Source organism: Carcharodon carcharias, chromosome 15, assembly GCF_017639515.1.
Source record: "Carcharodon carcharias isolate sCarCar2 chromosome 15, sCarCar2.pri, whole genome shotgun sequence".
Taxonomy (NCBI): Eukaryota; Metazoa; Chordata; class Chondrichthyes; order Lamniformes; family Lamnidae; genus Carcharodon; species Carcharodon carcharias.
In genome coordinates, this window is record NC_054481.1 from 96575753 (window position 1) to 96598634 (window position 22882).

Consider the following 22882-nt stretch of genomic DNA (forward strand, 5'->3'; position numbering starts at 1 on the left):
TGTATGGCTCAGTGAGACTCCTCTTCACTTGCATTTTCTCTTACCTATCTGATCAGGGCTAGAGAATTGTTATGAATGACTGTTCTTCACTGTCACCTCCACTATCCTCATTCTGCTCTCATCTACATGCTGGCTCTTGGCAACATCATCCACAGACACAGGGTTAGACAGTGAAGAAACTCAACTGAACCATATAAATGCTCTGACTACGGGAGCTGCTCAGTAACTCTCGGAAGTACTGCGCTGGAGCTGTATATCATTTTCTTAAGATTCTCCTTTAAATGCACAAGTATAATGCTCCATTTGCACTACCTTGTCTCAACATATATTGTTAAAAAGGTCTGTGCATGACAATATCTTAAAGGTTGTGGGGATCCCCATCCACCAGAAGATCAGTTATTTCTTCCAAAAGGCCATATAAGTATTGTAGAACCGCAACCTTTCTCATAGCTGAAAGAAATTATTTTATTCATTGTTTATTTTACACATGTAAAAACAGCTATTTTGTACAAACTATGCAATAAACTTAGCTTTGTTCAATTCTCTGCTGCTCAGCCTATTCAATGCATCAAACGCCTTTGCAATTCAGTATTTCTTTGCTTTTTTTTAAAAAAAAGGGTTAGGAATGGACAAAGAATATGGAAGGGTTAATTCCAGAACTTAAGGCATCAGGAATCTGTAGGATACGTTTTTCCACCAAGGGGACTGATCAATATTAATAGGCAGGTTTTCCTTCATCCATTGTCATTTTAAATCATTTTATAATCTCAATCTGAATTTCAAATTAGAAATTACTTACTGGCTCTATTTAATTGTTGTTTTAAAATTCAATTCCATGGCCACCTAATCACTATTTCCTAATATACCTTGCCTTCTATTCTTTCTAGTTTTGATGGTAGCCAAATAAATAATAGGTTATGAGCAGAGGTGGATCTGCTCTTGACCCATACTTACGGCTCTCATCCACCAAACATTCCTTTCCTCTCTGTCTCGAAGTGTGGCCTCTACTCGGGGCATTCCTTACAGCATGAGGTTCAGTACTCAGAGGTGTGGGCAGATAACAGGAACAGACTGATGATTCAGTCTTTTATGGTGCTAGCCATTGATGAATCAATGCACTGAAATATCACTCTACCTTTTAATGATCAGTTAATGGCATTTAGCTCTGCAAATTCATTCCATAAACTTGCAGTAATTCCATTAAAATTGAGCTCCAAGTGAATGAGGTTATTTGCCTTCTATCCAGCTTCACCTGCTCCACCCCCCCTTAAACAGTATAAATTTCATCCCATTTTTACTGCTCTTTAGCTCTGGAGAAGAGTCATACAGACTCGAAACGTTAACTCTGTTTTTCTCTCCACAGATGCTGTTAGATCTGCTGAGTTTTTTCAGCATTTCCTGTTTTTGTTTCAGATTTCCAGCATCCGCAGTATTTTGCTTTTATTTGTGGAAAAGTTAAGAGTGGTTTTGCTCGATTCACATTTAGTTTTATATGGCAGATATTGATGGCTATCATGCTCCATTAAATTGATGCGCAAATAACCTTTCGCTGAGAGCGAAAATGAGCAATGGGAATTTTTTTTATACAAGGGAAACATCTCATTGCGATTTCTTTTGGTGATACTATGACCTATCAAGATTAAAATGTCATTAAAGAAAAACTAAGTTGTATCCTGAGGCAACTTCATACAACAAAATGGTTATTACTGAATGCACACTAACGCAATGGGTTATTGTACCATTTAGAAAGCCAGATTGATGCCCTGTTGATTAACATATTTTGAATGTCAGAATTAGCCTTCACTTATTTTAAATGATCCCATTGTAGAACAAGTCTCAGAGGATAAATAGTGTAACTCAGTACCTTTTTTTTGAGCTGTCATATCCCTTTTCCTGAGTGGCAGTTCACTGGTAGTCAGCACTGTCAAAATATATTTATCACCCCATAACTTAAAATATGTCAATGTTTTGAGCAGAGTTTCAACAGAAGTCCATTTTTATATTTCAGTGCTCTATTTACAGAGTCGGTAGATGGCCAATTTTTGTTACACTACTTTCACCTTCCAATTATTGGAATAAATCCCAAGATGTTATACCCTGAGGGATTTGGATGATACTGTGAACTGAAAGAGCAGAGCTGACTGCCAGTTTATAACTGTACCAATCATGAGATAAAGTTTGTTGATTTGAAGTCAGTCACAAGTATTCATTTTTTAACAATGCTGTAAGAAAAATAAGAGGAGCAGGAGTAGATCATATGGCCCATTAAACCTGCTATGCCATTCAATAAGATCATGGCCCTATCCCCATATTCTTCGATTTTCTTAGTGCTCAAAAACCTGTCAATTTCAATCTGGGATATACTCAGTGACTGAGCATCCACAGCCCTTTGGGGTAGAGAATTCCAAAACTTACAACCCCCTCAATGAAGAGGTTTCTCCTCATTTCAGTCCCAAATGGCTGACCCCTTTTCCTGACACTGTGACCTCCAGATCAAGACTCTCTAGGCAATTCTTTCACATCTACCCATTAAACCTCTCAGAATTTTATGTTTCAATGAAATCACCTCTCATTCTTCTAAACTTCAGAGAACATGGACCCATTTTACGCGATCTCTCCTCACTAGAGAGCCCTTTCATCCCAGCAATTAGCTAGTGAATCTTCGTTGCACTCCCTCCAAACCAAGTATCTCCTTCCTTAGGTAAGGAGATTGCAACTATGCACAGTACTCCAAATATTGTCTCACCACAGCCAGACTTCCTTACTTTTGTACTGCAACCCTAGTGCAATGAATGCTAAGATACTATTTGCCTTCCTCGTTTCTTGCTGTACCTGCATATCATTTTCTAAGAGTCATGTACAAGGACCCCAAATCCCTTTTAATACCAACATTCACCCGTGTGTCTCACTTTTTAAATTAAAAAATCCACTTTTTCATTCTTCCTACCAAAAATGGATTATTTCACATGTCTCCGCATATGCTCCATCTACAACCTCCCTGCCCAATTACTTAGCCGATCTGTATCTCTTTGCAGCCCCTTTGCGTTCTCCTCACAGCTTACTTTCCCGGCTAGCTATGTATCATCAGCAAACTTTGATCCATTACTCTTGGTCCCCTCATCTAAGCCATGGATATAGAATGTAAATAGCTAAGGCCCAAGTACTGCGCCTTGCAACACTCCACTAGTTACACCCTACCAACCCAAAAGTGACTCGTTTATTTCTACTCTTTCTGTCCATTAACCAATCCTCAGCAAATGCCAATATATTACCCTCAACCCCATGAGGCTGAATGTTGTGCAACAGCCTCTTGTGTGGCATCTTATAGAATCCTTTTTGAAAATGATTATACATCGGCTGGTTCCCTTTTATCTACTCTGCTGGTTACATGCTCAAAAATGCTCATTTTCGCTCTCAGCGATGTATAATACAGACAAGCAATAGTGCCTGTTAGGAGCAATCAAATTAACTTTATGTTCCATTTAAGGTCCTTAAAATTATTTTTCATTTAAAATAAATAATTGTATACATGCAATATTTCTAAAGGACAAGCTGAGATTGGAAAACTGCAACCATGCAACCAAATGATATCATTTCTTAATGTGGTTATTGAGGCAGCAATATACCAACAACCATGTTATTCCATGACTTTAAAAAACTAACTGAACATTGTATAGTGTGGAGGTAACACCAAGGTATTCCTTATTAATCTCTTTTTATCTTTAAGGCAGTAATTCTTCCTGTGGTAAATTGTTCTAAGCTTGCATTCCATGGAGCCAATGTACGTGGCAGGTTATTCAACTACAGAGGTCCTTGCAGGCGAGCCTGATTCTTTTTACCACCATTCTGGTCACAAGCTAGGTTTCAGTAGAAGTCAACGAACAACAATCAAGAGCGGCTGATATTTCCTCTCGTCAGTTGAAGTGCTTCTGCCATTACTATTGAGGACAGGCCAGGGACTGAACTGGAGATTTTTCTGGTGTATGGCTCAGGTTCAATGCCCTTACCTCCAAGACATTAAGAAAGGGGAGGGCAGGCAGAATTCATTTGTGGGGGGGGGGGGGGGGGGGCAAGGACTCCCACCCTGAGGTCTTAAATTACCCTGTTACTCTACTAATATACCCTAGTATGATACAATGCAAATGTGAGGGAAAAGAATTAAAGAGCTTAGGTTTCTGAGCTAAATCAATAAAGCATCCTGTATTTCACAAGAATTCAACTTGGAGCCTGTCCATCAGAAACAAACAAGGCCAGAGCCCAAGTTGGTGATTATGGCCAGACTTTAGTGAACATTCTCAGCAGGTCTAAAGATTTATTAAATACCTGAAACTACGTTCTTTTCCACCTACAAATAAGTCAGTCCTTGTAGGACAATGTGTTTGAGACAGACTCCTCTTAGGTGCTCTCCCCAAATATCTATACACTATGAAGAATCAGTTGTCACGAGTGCACAGTATCAAGCTCAATCCCCTATTTAAATCAATAATATGTGTTGATATCGCTTCTATCTCGGGAAAAGGATCTTTTCCATTCTACCATCAAACAACAGAAAGTCAAATTCTGTAGATGCATCAGAGCAGCAAAGTGTGAATAACTGACATTCTGCCAAGAAGTGACTAAACACCTCTGGTATCAATGCTAATCAGATTTACTTGTAGGCCACCTACTAGTCTGCCTTCAACTCTCACGTACAAATTTGCCTTTGCATCAAGGCACAAAGAACACTAATTCAGCAAATAATTCCTGGAATTCTTCCCTGCATCAGAATCAGGTAGTGTAGTGGCTTAACACACTATTCTTTCATCTGTGGGACTGGGTTAAAATCCAGGTCAGAGTGATGTGGTTGAGGACTCCTTCATCTGGGGCTGCGAAGATCCTACATAAAAATGAATCTTGGGCAGTTTTAATCCAGATCCAGTGAGTGCAGGCCCAATGTTAAACTGCCCTTGGTTCATCACAATTTTCAGTACTATACCACTTAAAGAAGGCATAGAGAAAGGAAATTGAATGATTCAAGCTTGTTCAGGAGGAAGTGCTATTCTCAGGTTGAGATGTAAATAAAGCTTGTCAACCATGGCTCAGTGATACTCGAGCCTAAAAGCCAGAACGTTGTGGGCTCAAGTCACTCTCTAGAGACTTGGCACAAAAATCCCACTTACACCTCTGTGCAATGCTATGGGGTTGCTGCTTTGTGAGAAATGCAGTCTTTCAGATGAGATGTTAAAGTGAGGCCCCATCTGCTCTTTCAGGTGGATGTAAAAGATCCTCTGGCAGCATATTGCAAAAGAGGAGAATTAGCCTTAGTGTCCTTGCCAATATTTATCCTCCATCAACACTAACACAGATTATCTGGTCTTTATCACATTGTTGTTTGAGGGAGCTTGCTGTGCACAAATTAGCTGCCACGTTTTCTGCATTATAACGGTGACTACACTTCAATGGTACTTCATTGGCTGTAAAGCACTTTGAGATATTGATGGTCCTGAAAAGCACGATATAAATGCAAGTCTTTGTTCTTTCAGAGACATTAGCTCTCTTTCTGGCTATGCTATATCTGATATAGGAATGATGCCAATACTAGGTAACAAAGAACAGAAAGTGCCTCTTTTGACAGCACAGACATTCCTCTCAAGCATCACAAAAATGTAACCTTTAAAAACAAATAATTAAAAGTATTGAGGTTAAAAAATAGCACTTACAGTTTCGTTCAAGGCTTTCCCCCCAACCCTCACGGAAGTTTATTTTAATATGGTTATGTTTGGCTTACCTTAAACCAGAATCGCCTCCATACATTACCATACAAGGTTGCTTTGTTACAGATACATAAATACATGCAATATTCATTAAGTGCATAAAGTACCTTTATTGAAATTTTCCCTCCTCACATTTTAAATTGATTCACCCCTTGGTCTGATGAGGCCAGCAATAATCTGCTTCTGTGGCAGTGCCACAATAATCTTATGGTCTTTTTATGACCTAGTTGTCTTTTTACGTCAAGGCCAAATTGTAAAATATGACAGTTAATCTTGTCCGAAAAAATGTCAAGATGTGACTGTTAAATAATGTGGTTAAACCAACTGTGGTTGTTAAATAAAAGCAAAGTACTGTGGATGCTGGAAATCTGAAACAAAAACAAAAATTGCTGGAAAAACTCAGCAGGTCTGACAGCATCTGTGGAGAGGAAGACAGAGTTAACATTTCAAGTCCGTATGACTAGAGTGTGGTTGTTAAATAATGTGGTTAAGCAATGTGATAAGTGTAATGTGATAAGAACAAAAGTAGTTAAGCATTTGACAAACCTTAACTTGGGCCAGGATTTTCCATTCTAAGCTTAAGTCCCATGGTGGGGGCAGGAAACAGGAGTGTTTCCCTCTGTAGAGGCCAGTGGGAATTCGCATGACGCTGGCCTAATTAATTATGCAGTCGGGGGTTTCCCAATGTATTGCGTGGTGGGGCAGGCTGGATAACACGTGCTCCATTGCCTTATCCAGATGCCATATTTAAAAGGTGCCCAGACATCAACTTTTTTTGTCGCAAACCTACTGTGGAACAGCAGATAGATCGGCGATCCCAGGGAGCTCTGGCCCCCCACATTCAGCAATGCTTCCCTCTAAATGCTGCTCATGCAGTGGGGGCCAGGAGGGTCATCCTGTACCCAGAGAATGGAAAGAGGAAGCCGAGCCATGTGAACAACCCTGCATGGGAGGAAGTCGCCAAGGTGGTCAGTGCCCATGGCCACCACCGGAGGACTGCCCTGCAGCGCCAGAAATGGATGAATAACCTCGTCTGTGCTGCTAAGGTAAGTGAACCTGCAACTGCTCACACTCACCTCACTGCATGGTAGAGGGAACATGGGTCTCAGTGGTAAGGGCACCATCAGTGCAGCCCATGCATAAAAGAGCTACTAACATGAGGTGCTGCCTCATAGTCCCACTGCAGTCCACCGAGTCTAAGGTGGAGAGGCCACTATGGATCCCTGACTCTTCCACACAGAGAGCTCAGATGCTGTCTGGGTGGGTTAGACGTTGAAGGCACCAGCAAGCACCACTGATGACACAACTCTACGAGCCTTATCATTATATCTGCATGGGCTCACCAGTTTGGAGTGTGCTGCCTAGGAATCCTTGTCGACAACCTGCAGTGCATCAATCACATGGCACACAGTCCATTAGGTTATTTCTAAGCATGGGAGCATGATCCAACTGCCCTCAAGCCCATCGTGTCTCTTTGTGCAGGGGGGAGCAAGAGCGAAAGAGAGACACAGGAGAGAGAGACACACGAGATAGAGAGAGCACGGTAGAGAGAGCGCGAGAATGAATACCGGTGAGGAACCTTACTGAACTCGAGGAGCAGGCAACCAAGCTGGCAGGGGAAGAACCAGCCCGAACCTGTGCAGATGGAGAGGTCGGCAGGCAGCATCCATCCAGTGAGGATCCATGCATAACGTAGTCACATAGAAAAGTTTGGGTCATGCATTCTTCCATGTTGGAGGCAGCTCATGCAATCACTTGCTCCCTCCTCTCTCACTTACAGGTGCCAGCAGGAACGGGGGTACGCCAGAAGAAGAAGCCCTGTCCAGCAGTACCTCCAGCCCACAGAGGACCAAGGACATTGAGGAGGAAGAAAATGCACCTTTCGAGCCATCACAACAGTCACCTGCAACATCCTCCAGCCCAGAGACACACACCTCAGTGGGTACAAGATCTAGTTCAAGCAGGGTCTCACATCTAGCGGTCATCGCATGGACACATGCCCAGAGCAAGAGGAGGCAGGGTCAGCCTGAGGACTGCTCGGGAAAAGGCATCTGTGAATCCAAGATCGAATGATGAGTCCTGCCAGAGATGCTGGAGAGTTGGAGGAACATCAGACAGAGGTGGCGGAGGCCCTCAACAGAGTGGCATGTGAGGCAGAGGAGTCCGTCTATCTGCTCTCTTATGAAGTGGTTTCAACCTGTGCATGCATGGAGGTCTCCATGGGGAGGATGGCAAACGGCATGGAGAACCCCTTCCAGCAGAACACCCAGTTTCTGTCAGAGATGCGCACAGATCTGAACTCCATCACTGCAGCCATGGATGAGATCTTGCTGTGACTATGAAAGAAGGGAAAGGGGCACCTCACCCTCCCTCCAGGTGCCCCTTCTCCTCAAGGAATAGTGCAGGAGTCCTCGGGCACCGAAAGGGAGGAGGAACAGCTGTCAGACACTCCTGGGACCTCCACTCAGGACTGTCTGAGGGTATCCGACCCTTTGGAATCCCCACTGCCTGTGAATCCTTCAGTTTCATCCTCTGTGACCACAGAGGGAGCAGCTGCACCACAGCAGGACAGCCAAAGTAAGCTGGGGCCCTCCAGGCCTTGGGTTTCCAAAGGACACCCACCAAGATCATCCAAGACAACAGGGAAAACTGGTCAACAGGCTGCCACCACCCTTACTGCGAATGTCATAGGAGCACCTAGAACTCGCTGTAGGGAACACTAGAGTAAGAAGATATGATTTCACATATGGTTGCACGGGTGCACTATGATCGTTAAAGTTCTTACATTTTTATAAATAGACTACATTTGCACTTTAATGAGAGCTGATGTGGTTTACTTGCAATTTGTAGTCTTTAAGCCTGTGGGGCCCCTCTCGGCTTCTTCAGGGGGGCACCCCAGGCTGGATCTATGTCCGCCGGAATCATGCATGTGCAGAGAGGAAAGGTTCTTTGTCAGGGCCCTTACAAGCCTTGTGCAAGAAGCCTCCCGCACATGCTGAGCTTTTGCCCTTCACGTGATCATCCATTGAAACACCTTAGCATTGTTGGGACTATGCGTTGGGGTTCCCCTTCAGTTGTCCAGTTGAGTTGACCTGTTGCTCTGCCAATCCCTAATGACCCAACTCCCATGCAGCATCTCGAGATCACCACCTCAAAGCTGTCATGGTACATGTGACTTTTCAGGTTGAGTCCAACACCTTCCAACCTCTCCCCGTGACCCACACCCGCACCCCAATGACCACTGACCCTCTTGGTGTGACCTTAGACCTCCCCAGTCATCCTGCAAACCTCCCCCATCATCCTCCGTCTCGTGCAGCTGAATGTTAACTTCCCCTTTATTCCCGAGGTGCTGACTCCTGTGACATACACATCCAGCTAACCCCATGAATCCAGTTTTACTTCATGTCTGCTCCAACAATCCTAAGCGTCTCTTCACTCAAGATCGCAGGACCCTCACACTCCCACCCTTCCGGCTCCCACTGCTCCCTTTAACCCTCACCAACCCTTCCTATCAACAAGCCCCTCAGTATGCCCCCCAGGACTCATCAGTTTGTACCACAGATCCCTCCCTCTGGATCCCTTTCCCCTCCTCTAACCCCCATGTCCTTCACATCTGCGCATCCCCACCCCCCACCCCTTCCGCACACCACCCTACCACTCCATACCTCTGCACCCATTCCCAACCCCTGCAGCATCTCTCTTTCCCCTACCAGCCTCAACATCCCCCATGCCCCTCTAAGGCCTCCACACCCACCCCCACCCTCTTGATTCTTCTCCTCCCTGTCTAATCCCCCATCCCCAGCACATGCCATCGCCACTCAAAAATACCTCATGCAGCCGACCACCTGCTTCCACGTCCTGGAAGCTCCAGCAGCGCGATGATCCATATTGGTTGATGCTCCACCCAGGGTCCATGACCGCTGGAGGCCTCCATCTTCCACTCTCCGCAGGCTGCCCCAGGCCTTCTTCCAGATGAGTCCCAACATATGCATGCCATGTTGGTCCAGACAGGCTCCACACCAAACAATTCCAGTCGGTCTTCATCTGCATCCGACTAACGGGATGCAAAATGGCTTCACGGTGACCTTTGGTGGGAATGGCGACCCACCATTTTTCGCCAGCAGGAAACAGATTTTTCAGCTCCCACTACGTATTTTAAATTGATTCACTTCCATTAGCCTGATGAGACAGGCTATAATCTGCTTCTGGGCCTATGGCAGTGTCTCAATTAGGGCCATTAGGAGATGCATTGAGCAGGTTGATTTTCTCAAATATTTGCCGCTTGTGGAAAATGTTTTGCCTCCACCCCATGCCCATCCGTTCCAACTAAGGGCAAAAACTAAAATTTAACTACCTTACTTTGAGAGTCAGCATCCACTGAAGTCTGTGTTAATGGAACTGCTTGTTATCACTATTATACCCAAGAACTTAAGCCCAGTCTCAGATTATACAAGTAGGAATCTCATATTTGCATAATGACTTTTTGTGCAAGAGGCTCATCTCTTTGTATCCAAAGACATAAATGAATTCCTTCAGTTTAGCTCCACGGCTAGGGAAAAATGTAGATAAGAAAGTTCCAAACTATACCCATTATTAAAAAAAGTACTAATTGGGACTACAATGTACTTTAATATTAATTTTATATAAAGCCTCATATCACTCTGATGTTCACACATGTGGAAAATTAACCCAAGTGAAGCACACAATATAAAATTGAATAATTATGTGAAAAGCATTTTAGGATTTTATATCAATAAAATTCTGCTTTTTAAATAATTGTGCATCAACAACTGATTTTCTGAAACTTAGTTACATCACTGTGTTTGATTAAATGTCTTTTGTAGTTAGCAGTTAGTCAAAAAGCCAAACACAAATGTTTGAACTAAGTTGGTAGATACTGGCACAACAGAGGAATACTGATTGTGTATAAATGCAGGAGATTAAGAGGTGCAAGAGACAGAAACAGCTTCAGTCATTATAAAAACATTTACTGTCACACTATTTTAGAGTTGTTATATAGAAATTACAACTTGACAGAGAGCAAACATTTGTTTGATACCAAATAGTTTCTTTAAAACTATTGAGAAAACGGAGTGAAGAGCCAAAGTGCACAATACCATCAAGTTCAAAAAGTAGAAGGAAATGGTTAAATCAGAAAGCAGAGATTAGGTGTCACCAAGGTTAATTTTAAAAAGTTATAGATTGCAGGAGGAAGGAAAGACTGTGGGAAAGCAGAGAGTTGCAAAATTTTGAGCACCTGGAAAGGAATGAGTTGGAATAAGTGACAGTGCTTCAACTCGTGATTTCAAGCCAGCAAGGACGCATGGATGAAAAATAGCATGGGTACGACAGCTAAAGCAGCATTCTTACAACTTGAAAAAAGGGGATCAAAAGAATTGTAACCAAGCAGTGTTAATAAATTAGAGAAAACAGTAGTGATATTTAAAAATGCAAATATACAAAAACGTTCAAGCATTAGTTAGAATCCTCTTCTTGGTTGTTATGGAGAAGTACGTGAATTGGAAGCAGTCTAGTAAACCTTCTTTGAACTAATACCTGGAATGGGCTTATGAGGAAAGGTTGGACAGGTTAGGCTTGCACCTGCTGGAGTTTAAAGGAGTAAGAGGTGACTTGATTGAAACATATAAGATCCTGAGGGGTCTTGACAGGGTGGATGTGGAAAGGATGTTCCTCTTGTGAGAGAGCCTAGAACTAGGGGTCACTATATAAAAATAAGGGGTTGCCCATTAAAGACAGAGATGAGGAGAAATTCTCTCTTTCAGAGGGCTGGGTCTCTTTGGAGCTCTCTTCCTCAAAAGGTGGTGGAAGCAGAGTCCGTGAATATTTTTAAGGCAGGGCTAGATAGATTCTTGATAAGCAAGGGAACGAAAAGTTATTGAAGGTAGGCAGGAATATGGAGTTGAGTTTACAATCAGATCAGCAATGATCTTATTGAATGGCAGAGTAGGTTTGAGGGGCCGAATGACTTACTCCTGGCTCCTAATTCGTATGTTTGTATGACAAAGGTAAAAAAAAGGTTAAGAAATTAACCGACATTTCAAAAATCAAAAATGTGCAAGATGTCAAGTGCTTTAGCAATGATTCACATCAGCATTAGAGGGAAAAAAAACAATTTTTTGAAAAACCTTATAACAAACAAAGTGGTCACTTTGCATTCAAACTGCATAAATAACTTTACAGCCCATATAATGCCAGGCCCTTCAAATGTAATACCGTACAGGATTCTGCTACATTGAATAAATTCAAAGTTTATATGAATCAAAATAACCTAATTTGGGCCCAATTGACCTTGTAACCCTCACCCTGCTGAAAAAACACTTGGCACAGTCATGATTTGTGCTTCAAGAGTTAATAACTGCTTCTTGGATCTCAGCCAGTCCAAATAAGACCTTTTCAAACTCTAGTCATTGAAGTCCCAAAAGGGTCAGCCCCATAAAATTTAGTATCAAGGAAACCTGCAATTTCAGGGAATTTTGATCAATGACACTATTATGCAACCTTTCAAAAGAGCCTAATGCAAAAAATATGAGCTCTGTAAGCGATTGTGTAAATAGACAAGACACTTGGGTTATACAAAAGAGTCAGTCTATCACAACTCTGTGAAATCACCCGTGTTTTCAGTTTGGATTATTGACATGTCACTGCATATTTGGCCCCTTCTGCATTTCTACCTCAACAGCTCTACAAACTAGCACATAAATGAATATCAGATGTATTACAAAGTTCAGCCTTCTGAAAACATCAGAACAAGGATTACTCCACTTAAACTCACGCCCCCATGATCATAAGCTTAGATCTGCGGAGAAGGCAGATATTACTGTGACTGGTTGGATAATGAGCATTACCGTGCTTGAAGGAAAGCTGACATAGGTCCACCTTACGATTCCCAAATAACGTTGTGTTAAAGCACCACATAAAATACCTGATCCCAAGTTGCCAATAGCAAGCAGCTTAAAAATTACAGGAACAGAAGTGGGCTATTTAACCCTTTGAGTCCATTCTGCCATTGAGTCAGTGTAATCTCTGTTTTAACTCCATTTAGTTGTCTTGGTTCCATAACCTTTATCAGATTTGCTTGACAAAATATTGTTAATCTCAGTTTTGAAATTTTCAATTGGCCTAACCTCAACATCTTTTTGGGGAGGGAGTTCCAGATTTCCACTAGTGTGTGTGAAGAAATGGTGCTTTCTGACATCACCTCTGAATGCTTCTAATTTTAAGATTACTGTTCTGGACTCTCCCGCTGGAGGAAATAATTTCCATTTAGCCTCTCAAAATCTTTAATCATCTTAAACACCCCAATTAGATTACCCCTTAATCTTCTATGATTCAAGGGAACACAAGCCTAATCTATGCAACCTCTCTTCAAAATTTAACTTTTTTAGCCCTGTATCATCCTGGTGAATCTGCACCAAGGGTCTTTCCAAAGTCAACATATCCTTTCTGAGATGTGGTGCCCAGAACTGAATGCAACACACTAGATGGGGTCGAACCAGAGCTCTAGATAGCTAAAACATAACTTCCATCCACCTTGTGATAAGGTCAATACTTCATTTGCCTTTTTAATTATTTTTTGAACCTATCCACCAGCTTTTAGTGGTTTCTGTACTTGGATTCCTAAATTTCTCTGCGCATCCACAACTTCCAACTTCCCAATAGGGTAATAAAGTTAATATGACATACTTAGACACGCAAAAGGCGTTGGGCAAAGTGCCAAAGAACAGGTTTTTCAGTGAAGTTAAAATGGAATAAAAGGGACAGTGGCAGCATGGAAGCAAGCAAAAATGAATGAACAACAGAATGAATGACAGACAGGTTAAGAAAGTGATTAATAAGGCATTAAGGCTCCTTGTCTTTAGAAATAGGGGAACAGTAAAACCACAAGAAGGAGTTTATGGTGAAATCTTTATAAAACACTACTTCAGCCTCAACAACAGCACACTCAGGAAGAACTTGAAAGCAGAAAAGATTCACAAGAATGGTTCCAGGAATGAGGAACTTCAGTAAAATAGATAGATTAGTGAAACTGGGACTGTTTTCCTTACAAAAGAGAAGGTTAAGATGAGATTTGACAGAAGCTTTTAAAATCATGAGGAGTCTGGGCGGAGTACTTGAGAAACTGCTCCCATTGGCTCAATGGTCAAGAGCCAGAGGACATCTAGTTGAGATGAATGCGAAAAGAACCATAGGCGACATGAGGAAAAAATTGTTCTTCAAGCACAGAGCGTAGTGAGGAAATATATCACACTACCTCAGAATGTGGTGGAGGTAGATTCAACCTCAAGTTTCAAAAAGGAATTGGATACTTATTTGAACAGAAACAATTTTCAGGGCTACAGAGAAAAGGTAGGGGAGAGAAACTAGTTGAATTGCTCTTGCAGGCTGCCGGCACGGACACAACAGGCTGAATGGCTTCCTTCTGTGCTGTGACCATTTTATGATTCTAACAATATCTCCAAAAGATATTAACTAGTGGTCATTTATCTCATTGCTTGTACAATCTTACTGTGTGTAAAATGGCTGGCCATTTCCCTATCCAAGGCCACCAAGTACACCAGTTTACTTTAAAGTAATACCTAGTAATTGTCAATGCAATACAAAACCTGGCATAAAAAGCAAAGAGGGAACAAAATAAATATAGCTGTATACAAAAAGGGCAATATCAAAGTGTTCTTGACTATATTAGGAGCAAGATAAAAGTTCAGAGGGATGATAGACTGATCAAAATTGGTGCTGCCTTTGGGGCTGGTGGAATTACTAAAATTACTCCGAGACTAATTTTATCAATGAAAAAGTAGGGATGTCCAAGTTGAGAGAACATAAGATGAAAAAGCAGGCTACAACCCCCTAGTATCACAAGGGAAGTAATAGTAGAAAGATTTAAGAGGCTCATAGATTCTGGGGCTTTTTGTTTTATACCTGCAATTCTAATCAAGGATAGTGGATTTAGCGGAGGAAATTGAATTGGATAACATTCCAGTGAATTGCAAAATGGTAAATATGAACCCAAGTTTTTTTTTACAAAGGGCAGGGAATGGATTCTCAAACTGCGAGCCCCTATAGGTTTTTTTTTTAAGAGATTGCTCGGAAAGTATTCAAGACTACAATGAGGGATCATCTGGAAGACGATTGTCCATTTGGAGAGCCAATATGGATTCAGAATTTGAAGATCGTGTTTGACCAATTCGCTGGGTCCATCTCAGCAAATTATTAGATAAAAAACAAAAAACTGCGGATGCTGGAAATCCAAAACAAAAACAGAATTACCTGCAAAAACTCAGCAGGTCTGGCAGCATCGGCGGAGAAGGAAAGAGTTGACGTTTCGAGTCCTCATGACCCTTCAACAGAACTGAGTGAATATTAGGAGAGGGGTGAAATATAAGCTGGTCTAAGGTGGGGGGAGTGGAGAGAAGTGGGGGGGTGGTGTGGTCGTAGGGACAAACAAGCAGTGATAGGAGCAGATAATCAAAAGATGTCACAAAGGAACAAAGAGGTGTTGAAGGTGGTGATATTATCTAAATGAATGTGCTAATTAAGAATGGATGGCAGGGCACTCAAGGTACAGCTCTAGTGGGGGTGGGGTGGAAAGACTAGCAGGGCATAAAACATTTTAAAATAATGTAAATAGGTAGGAAAAGAAAAATCTATATAAATTATTGGAAAAAACAAAAGGAGGGGGGAAGAAACGGAAAGGGGGCGCGGATGGAGGAGGGAGTTCAAGATCTAAAGTTGTTGAATTCAACAACTTTAGATCTTGAACTCCCTCCTCCATCCGCACCCCCTTTCCGTTTCTTCCCCCCTCCTTTTGTTTTTTCCAATAATTTATATAGATTTTTTTCCCCCACCTATTTACATTATTTTTAAATCTTTTATGCCCTGCTAGTCTTTCCACCCCACTCCCACTAGAGCTGTACCTTGAGTGCCCTGCCATCCATTCTTAATTAGCACATTCATTTAGATAATATCACCACCTTCAACACCTCTTTGTTCCTTTGTCTGTGACATCTTTTGATTATCTGCTCCTATCACTGCTTGCTTGTCCCTACAACTACACCACCCCCCCCACTTCTCTCGCCCCCACCTTAAACCAGCTTATATTTCACCCCTCTCCTAATATTCACTCAGTTCTGTTGAAGGGTCATGAGGATGCGAAATGTCAACTCTTTTCTTCTCCGCCGATGCTGCCAGATCTGCTGAGTTTTTCCAGGTAATTCTGTTTTTGTTCAGCAAATTATTAATCTGGCAGTTACGGATTGAAGCAGTGAATGTTGTTTAATTGAACATCAGTAAGGCATTTGATAAAGCCTGATATAACAGACTGATTCACAAAGCATATGTCCATGGGACAGATGGCAAAGTAGAAACTGATTTGATGCTTTAATTACTGAAGATACAGCAAAAAGGTGGTTTTGTATTGGAACATCTCAAGAGTGGAAATCCAATGCCCAGCAAGTCTCTCAGGATAAGTGCTTGGAATGCTGTTATTTATCATTTTTACAAATGACTTAGAGCAAAATATTATCCAATTTGTTAAAAGTTTTTTGATGACACTAAATTATGTGCATTGACCAACAATGCTAATTAATGTGTCATACTCCAAATGGATCTGAACAGACTAGGCCAGCAGGCAGAAAAATAGCAGATAAATTTCAACATGTGTAAACATTAAACCATGGAATTAGATTAAAGCAAGAATTCATATTCCAAATTATATAGTAAATAATTGAGGCTCTCTAAAAAGAGATAGTTTGCACATTTTATCTACATTAAGTACAGAATGCAACAATAAAGATTTTGCTTAAATATTGTAATAAAACCATAGCATGCTAATGTTAAGAAAACTTTGCATCACTGTGTTATTGGATTTATTTTGCATGCACACTAGCACAATTAAACTAAATCAAGATGTAATATAGACTAAAGGTAATCTCTGAAGGGCCCGTGTTTGTTGACCAGTAAACATGGTAACCATTTATATTTTTTGCCGATGTCTAAATATAGTATTAAACAGCTGCAAAAGACACATCTTCAGCATCTGTTTTGTTGCTAGACAATATGAACAGGCAGGCAGAACATAGCTCTAATCATTAGCAACAACATCCTGCTAAACCAGACTTTTGGAACTGCTATTGTGTACTGTAGCTGGAGACTGAGACCATTAGAGGATAAAATGCTAGATTGTTTCATACTTTAACCTCTGATCTACTAGTATGGTAGTTCTACAGAGCTTGCCTTTGTGGACTTTTGTATGTTCAGCCGAGAGAAACACAAATGCTAAGTTTGTTTCAGTCACTATTTAAAAGTAAATTCTCTCCTCTTGGATTTTGTTTTTTAGAACGGCATTATTTTTGGAAGTTCGAATTGAATGACCCTGTAGGTAGAACTGAAATTCATTCCAAATTCTCAAGTGGTTACCAGGAAAGGGAAAAGGCGGCACAGAAATGGTAGTTCCCACAGACAACTCTTTCACCCATCACCCCCGTGTTTGCTGACCTACATTGGCTCATGAGTAAGCAATGGCCTATTTTAAAATTCTCATCCTTGTTTTCAAATACCTCCACAGCCTCACACCTCCGTATCTCAGTCTCTCCTCTAGACTTACAACTCTCTGAGATATCTGCATTCCACCAATTCTGGACTCTTAAGTATCCCTGATTTTAATCCCTCCGTCATTGACGGCCACACCTTCAACTGCCATGGCCTTAAGATCTGAAATTCTCTCCCTAAACCTCTTCATCTCTCTATTACTTTTTCTCTTTTAAGATGCTCCTTAAAACCTACCTCTTTGACCAGCCTTTGGTTTTTTGCCCTGGTGTCTCTATGTGATTCAGTGTTAAATTTTGTTTGATAACACTCCTGGAGTGCCTTGGAACGTTTTACTATACTAACGATGCTATATAAATACAAGTTGCTGTGGTTACTTGATATAAATGTCGGTAAGTTAAAACACATAAATTTCCTAATGGTCAGTGATGCTACAAGAGTCTTAGTTGAGAGAGGCAATTTATTACATGTATGGAAACAGATGGAGGTTCTGTATAATAGCAATTTCCCATAAAGTCTCAGACCCAGAAGCAACAGAATGACAATTAAACCCAAAGTGCTTTCACACCCATTTTTTTAAGCATTACCCAATATAGTTTGCACTCATGCACATTAAGCACATTTTGATTGCGCGCTGATTTCTCTCAATTAATGAGACCTACTTTACATATATAAAAATTGAAAACATCCACCCGCCTACTAATTCTTCTCTGCACCGTCTCTGGCTGAAAGGTCAGCAGGTAACCTAGTTTCAAGCTTCTGCCTATGTTGTTCCATAACTGGCTGCTAGGGTCTTCACTAAAGCGAGATACAGCAGCTCCATCTGTCCGGGTAAAATATTTTCCCTCACAATACACATCGAAGAAAGGAACTCATTGTGAGGGCAATCTCAGTGCATGGTAGCATCCCACAGGAGACTGGAAATATAAACATGGCACCATTGTGCTGCCCCAGAGGAATTTTTTCAACATTAATACAACATAAATAGCTAACTTATTTCTTCATGCTGCTAATTGTTTGTCTTCTCCCTTCATAGTCTCACTCCCCACTGCCCTGCCATAACAAAAATCAGAAGGCACATCTGCCTGCTTTTCCATTTTAGAGCTCCTGTCAATAATATCCTTCATTTGGAAGGGTAGATGAATACATAGACGACTCCACAGTTCTTGAAATAGACATTGCTCTCCATTCAGGTACCTGAGAACTGTAAACATAGTCAGTCTTGTGCTGAATTAAATAGCAGAGTATTTAATCTCAATGCTGGCTGGTGCCTTTCCTCTTACACATATTGAATTTCAGTATGTGTTAGTATCTTAACAGTCACATTGTCTGGCCAAACTAAATATTAAGTGTCATATTTCAGAACGTTTTTGACAGCTTTTTCCACAAAGAATTTGGAAAAAAAAGTTACTTTAAACATAGCTGAGAGGTTCGTGGGCTATCCTTGATGTTGTTGCCTCATAGACATTAAATAATAAGCAATTTTATAGCTTGTCTATGTAACTAATGAACTCATCCCCATTATGTTGAAAGGCTTTGATTGTTCATAATCTGAAAAACACTCAGCAATATAGAAGAATGTCAGGCAATTGAACAATAGTCCAGCTTTCATGACAGGTGCGGTAAAGGGGGCCAAGGAAAGATCAACTTAAAAAAAAAATCAGGATACTGACTTGCTGGTTTAAGTGAAGTAAGATGAGCCATGGTGTAATTGCAAAATTGCATTTTTTTGCAAAAATAGGATGTCACAATAGTGAATATGGTTACTTGGGCTCTCATATTTCTGTGGAATAAAGTAGCTTAATGATTTGAGCCAAATCTCAACATACCGAGCATTAACTCAGTCTGCCTTTGGAAAGATTGAAGATATACTAGTGCAATATTGCCACTCAAATAAAGACTCCATTGTTATGCCTTAAGGTCCTGCTACCATTGTAAGTAAATAAAAACAAAAAACTGCAGATGTTGGAAATCCAAAACAAAAACAGAAACAGAGATACCTGGAAAAACTCAGCAGGTCTGGCAGCATTGGCAGAGAAGAGTACAGTTGACGTTTTGAGTCCTCATGACCCTTCAACAGAACTGTTGAAAGGTCATGAGGACTCGAAACGTCAACTGTACTCTTCTCTGCCAATGCTGCCAGACCTGCTGAGTTTTTCCAGGTATTGCTGTCACCATTGTAAGTAGATACTGATCAGTCTGAATCAACTCCTATAAAACTAAAACAATCAGGCTGTTTGTAAAAGTGAGCGATATCACTGAATCCAAGATGGAATCTATGGCAGACCCAAATTTGTAAAGGCAGAAGTGAACAACCAAGATGATCAAGGGTATAGAACCATAGAAATTTAACACACAGAGGGAAGCAATTTGGTCCATCATCTCTATGCTGGACTGAAGATCCAGAGTAGTCCAGCACTTGTTCCCTAGCCTTGTAGGTTACAGCACTCCAAGTGCTTAGCAAAGTACTTTTAAAAAGTGATGAGGTTATCTGCCTCTACCATTTCAGGCAGGGAATTTCAAGCCTCCATCACCCTATGGGTGAAAATGTTTTTCTTCAACAACTCCCCCAATTTTTCTATCAATTATTTTAAATCTATGCCCCTTGCTTTGTAACCCCTCTGCTAACTGAATTAAGTTCTTCCTATCCACTCTATCCAGGCTGCTCATAATTTTATACACCTCAATTAAATCACCCCTCAGTCTCCTCTGATCCAAAGAAAACAACCCCAGCAATCTAATCTTTCCTCACAACTAAAATTTTTCATTCCTGGCATCTTCTTCTGAATCTCCCTGTACTGTTTCCAATGAGATGTCATCTTTCCTGTGATGCGGTGACCAGAAGCATATGTAGACTCTAGCTGTGGCTTAAATAGTGTTCCGGCATGACTTCCCTGCTTTTATATTCTATGATCAGCTAATAAAACAAATATTTCATATGACTTTTTAATTACCTTACCTATCTGTCCTGCTAACTTCAGGGATCTGTGGACATGCACTTCAAATTCCCCCTCATTCTCTACACATCCCTGTATACTATAATTTATTGTGCACTCCCTTGATTTGTTTGCAGTCCTGAAATACATTGCCCTTACACTTCTCTGGATTGAATTTCATTTGCCACTTTTTTGCCCACTTGACCAGTCTTTCATACTTTCCTGCAAACTACATCCCCCTTCCCCATTATCAACCACATGGTCAATTTTGTATCATCTACAAATCTCTTAGTCATGTTCCCTCCATTTAATTCTTCTAAATCATTGATGTGTACTATGAAAAGCAAGGGCTCAGTACTGAACCTGTGGAGCCACACTGAAAATAGTCTTCTAGTCACAAAATGACCATTACCCTTTGCTTCCTGCCACTGAGCCAATTTTGGATCCAATTTGCCACTTTCCCCTGGATCTCGTAGGCTTTTACTTTTCTGATCAGTCTGACATGTGGGGCTTTGTCAAAAGACTTGCTCAAATCCATGTATGCTACATCATTCTCATTGACCCTCCTTGTTACTCTCCCCTCAAAACTCAATCAAGTTAGTCAAACAAAGTGATTGTATCAGGGCCTTTGATTTATGAATTGTCTTTATCCTTTTTATTTCAAAAAAGTTAATTGGATGTTAAAATAATGGCGAAAACTCTAGGTTCAGAAATCTGAAGTTATGAGCAAAGTTTGCAAGTTGGGCTTATTCTCTTTTGGAAAATGGAAACGTCAGTAATATTTTCAAAATTATAATATTAATTGACAAATTAACGTGGAAATAAGATTGTGTGTGGGGAAGAACTTCAAATACAAGGTAGGAGAAGTTCAAAATTATTAAATTAGGAATAACAAGGGAAGTCAGGTGGAACTGCAAGTTAACAAGAAAAGACACTTAAGCAGGCAGTACATTCAAGTTCAAAAGATAGTAGATTGTGTGGCATGATTAGAAAACAGAAAGCTGGGGTTGGCATTAATCAAAAAAGGACCAAAGCTTTGGATCCATTTAGCTCCTTGTTCTTAAGAATTTTTAAATCAAAACTCACCATTCGCCAAGTGCCTCCAAACAGCGCATTCGTCCAAGGACGAGCTCTGGATCATCCTTGTTCATGTCCATCTTCTTGTCATATGCAACCAAAGCATCTTCCCATTCGTGAAGCTTTTCATACCATGTAGCTTGGATCTCCTATAAAACATGACCCAAAATTTAGAGTTTATATAAAGTATAGCATACAGTATATTGCTGCAGATGGTTGTCTGCAAAGACATTTGCTTGTAAATATTAACCATCATGCATTGCAACTTTGGCATTCCTTGACAAGGAGAAAACACTTTTAAAGAGTACAAGCCTCATTCAGGATGGATTTGATTCTTGAATTTCAACGACCATAAAACTTATTCTTCAAGTAAATCATGAGGTAATTCTGATATCAGACCTGTGCATAATTCAAGGATTGCACTCTCTCAGGCACAAATTTGTTTGGCCATCAGAGTGCCAAGAAACGTTGTTGTATACTGTTAACAATTCACTAAAACCTCTAGACAAACAAGCAACACGTGTGTCAATTAAGCCTCTAATTCCCCACACAGACATGAAGTTTATCCAGGAGTTACAAATGGTAATAAACAACTTTAACCAGGGTGCTTGCAAATATATTTTAGGAGTTGAATTTTCACTTTTACAAAAATATTAATGTATTCTGCCACAGTTTCTACAGATCATAAAGAATGAAACCATTAAGTACATGGAACTTATAGCAGCTAACATTTTATTTAAAAAGAATCACAGTTGAAAGTCTAAACATCAGCCAGTGGTCCTGGTATTTAGTTAACCTTGATTGCCCATCACATATCAATCATGTTCTGTTTACAGGATGTCTAAAACAAGCCTCTCTCTTTCCAGCACAAGTGGATGAAAGAAAACTGAGTCAGAATTCCCATTTCATAAACTGCAATCTCTAAAAACATTTGAATGTTTTTAAACATCTTCCTGATTGTTTATACAAAAATAGTTTATCTGAAGTGCCTCCAACTGAGACTATATGGGCTGTACATATTGTCTTTCCCAGCACAGGAGTCATGAACTGACTCTGTTCTGTTGAAGAGTCATGCGGACTCGAAACGTTAACTGTTCTCCTCTGCACAGATGCTGCCAGATCTGCTGAGTTTTTTCAGGTAGTTTTGTTCCTGTCATGAGCTGTTCGCAGCTCATCTGCAATGATGTCATCAAACCCAATGAAGTAATGCATGTTCAAAGACTTGGCTCATTAATAAGGTGTAAAATTTCCCTTCAAATTCAAAAGAAGATATTTAATTATTCAATGCATTCTCTAGAGGCACAATAGTGACCATTTGCCAACCTAATAATGACTGTACTTCAAATGCGATTATTTGGCTGTTAAGTGTTTTGGGATGCCTTAAACATACTATAAGATACTATAAATGTGTTTTTTTCTTAAGCCACTCATTGCATTTTGTGCAACTACATGAACTGGGGTGTCCCCAGAATGAAGTGCACAGAGTTCCAGAAGCACAGATCTTGCCAAGTAAAAGTGGGATTCCTGATCCTTGACTGAACCAAATAATTC

General features: G+C 40.7%; 1 protein-coding gene across 4 annotated transcripts in view; it reads right to left on the reverse strand.

Annotated features, from left to right (window-relative positions):
* mtor (mechanistic target of rapamycin kinase) overlaps positions 1-22882 on the reverse strand; it is a 367630-nt gene that overhangs the window by 134434 nt on the left and 210314 nt on the right. For all 4 annotated transcript variants that reach the window (XM_041205820.1, XM_041205819.1, XM_041205818.1 and 1 more), the window contains one exon: positions 21341-21480. In XM_041205820.1, coding sequence (XP_041061754.1) covers positions 21341-21480 — 140 coding nt within the window. The remainder of the gene's footprint in view (positions 1-21340; positions 21481-22882) is intronic.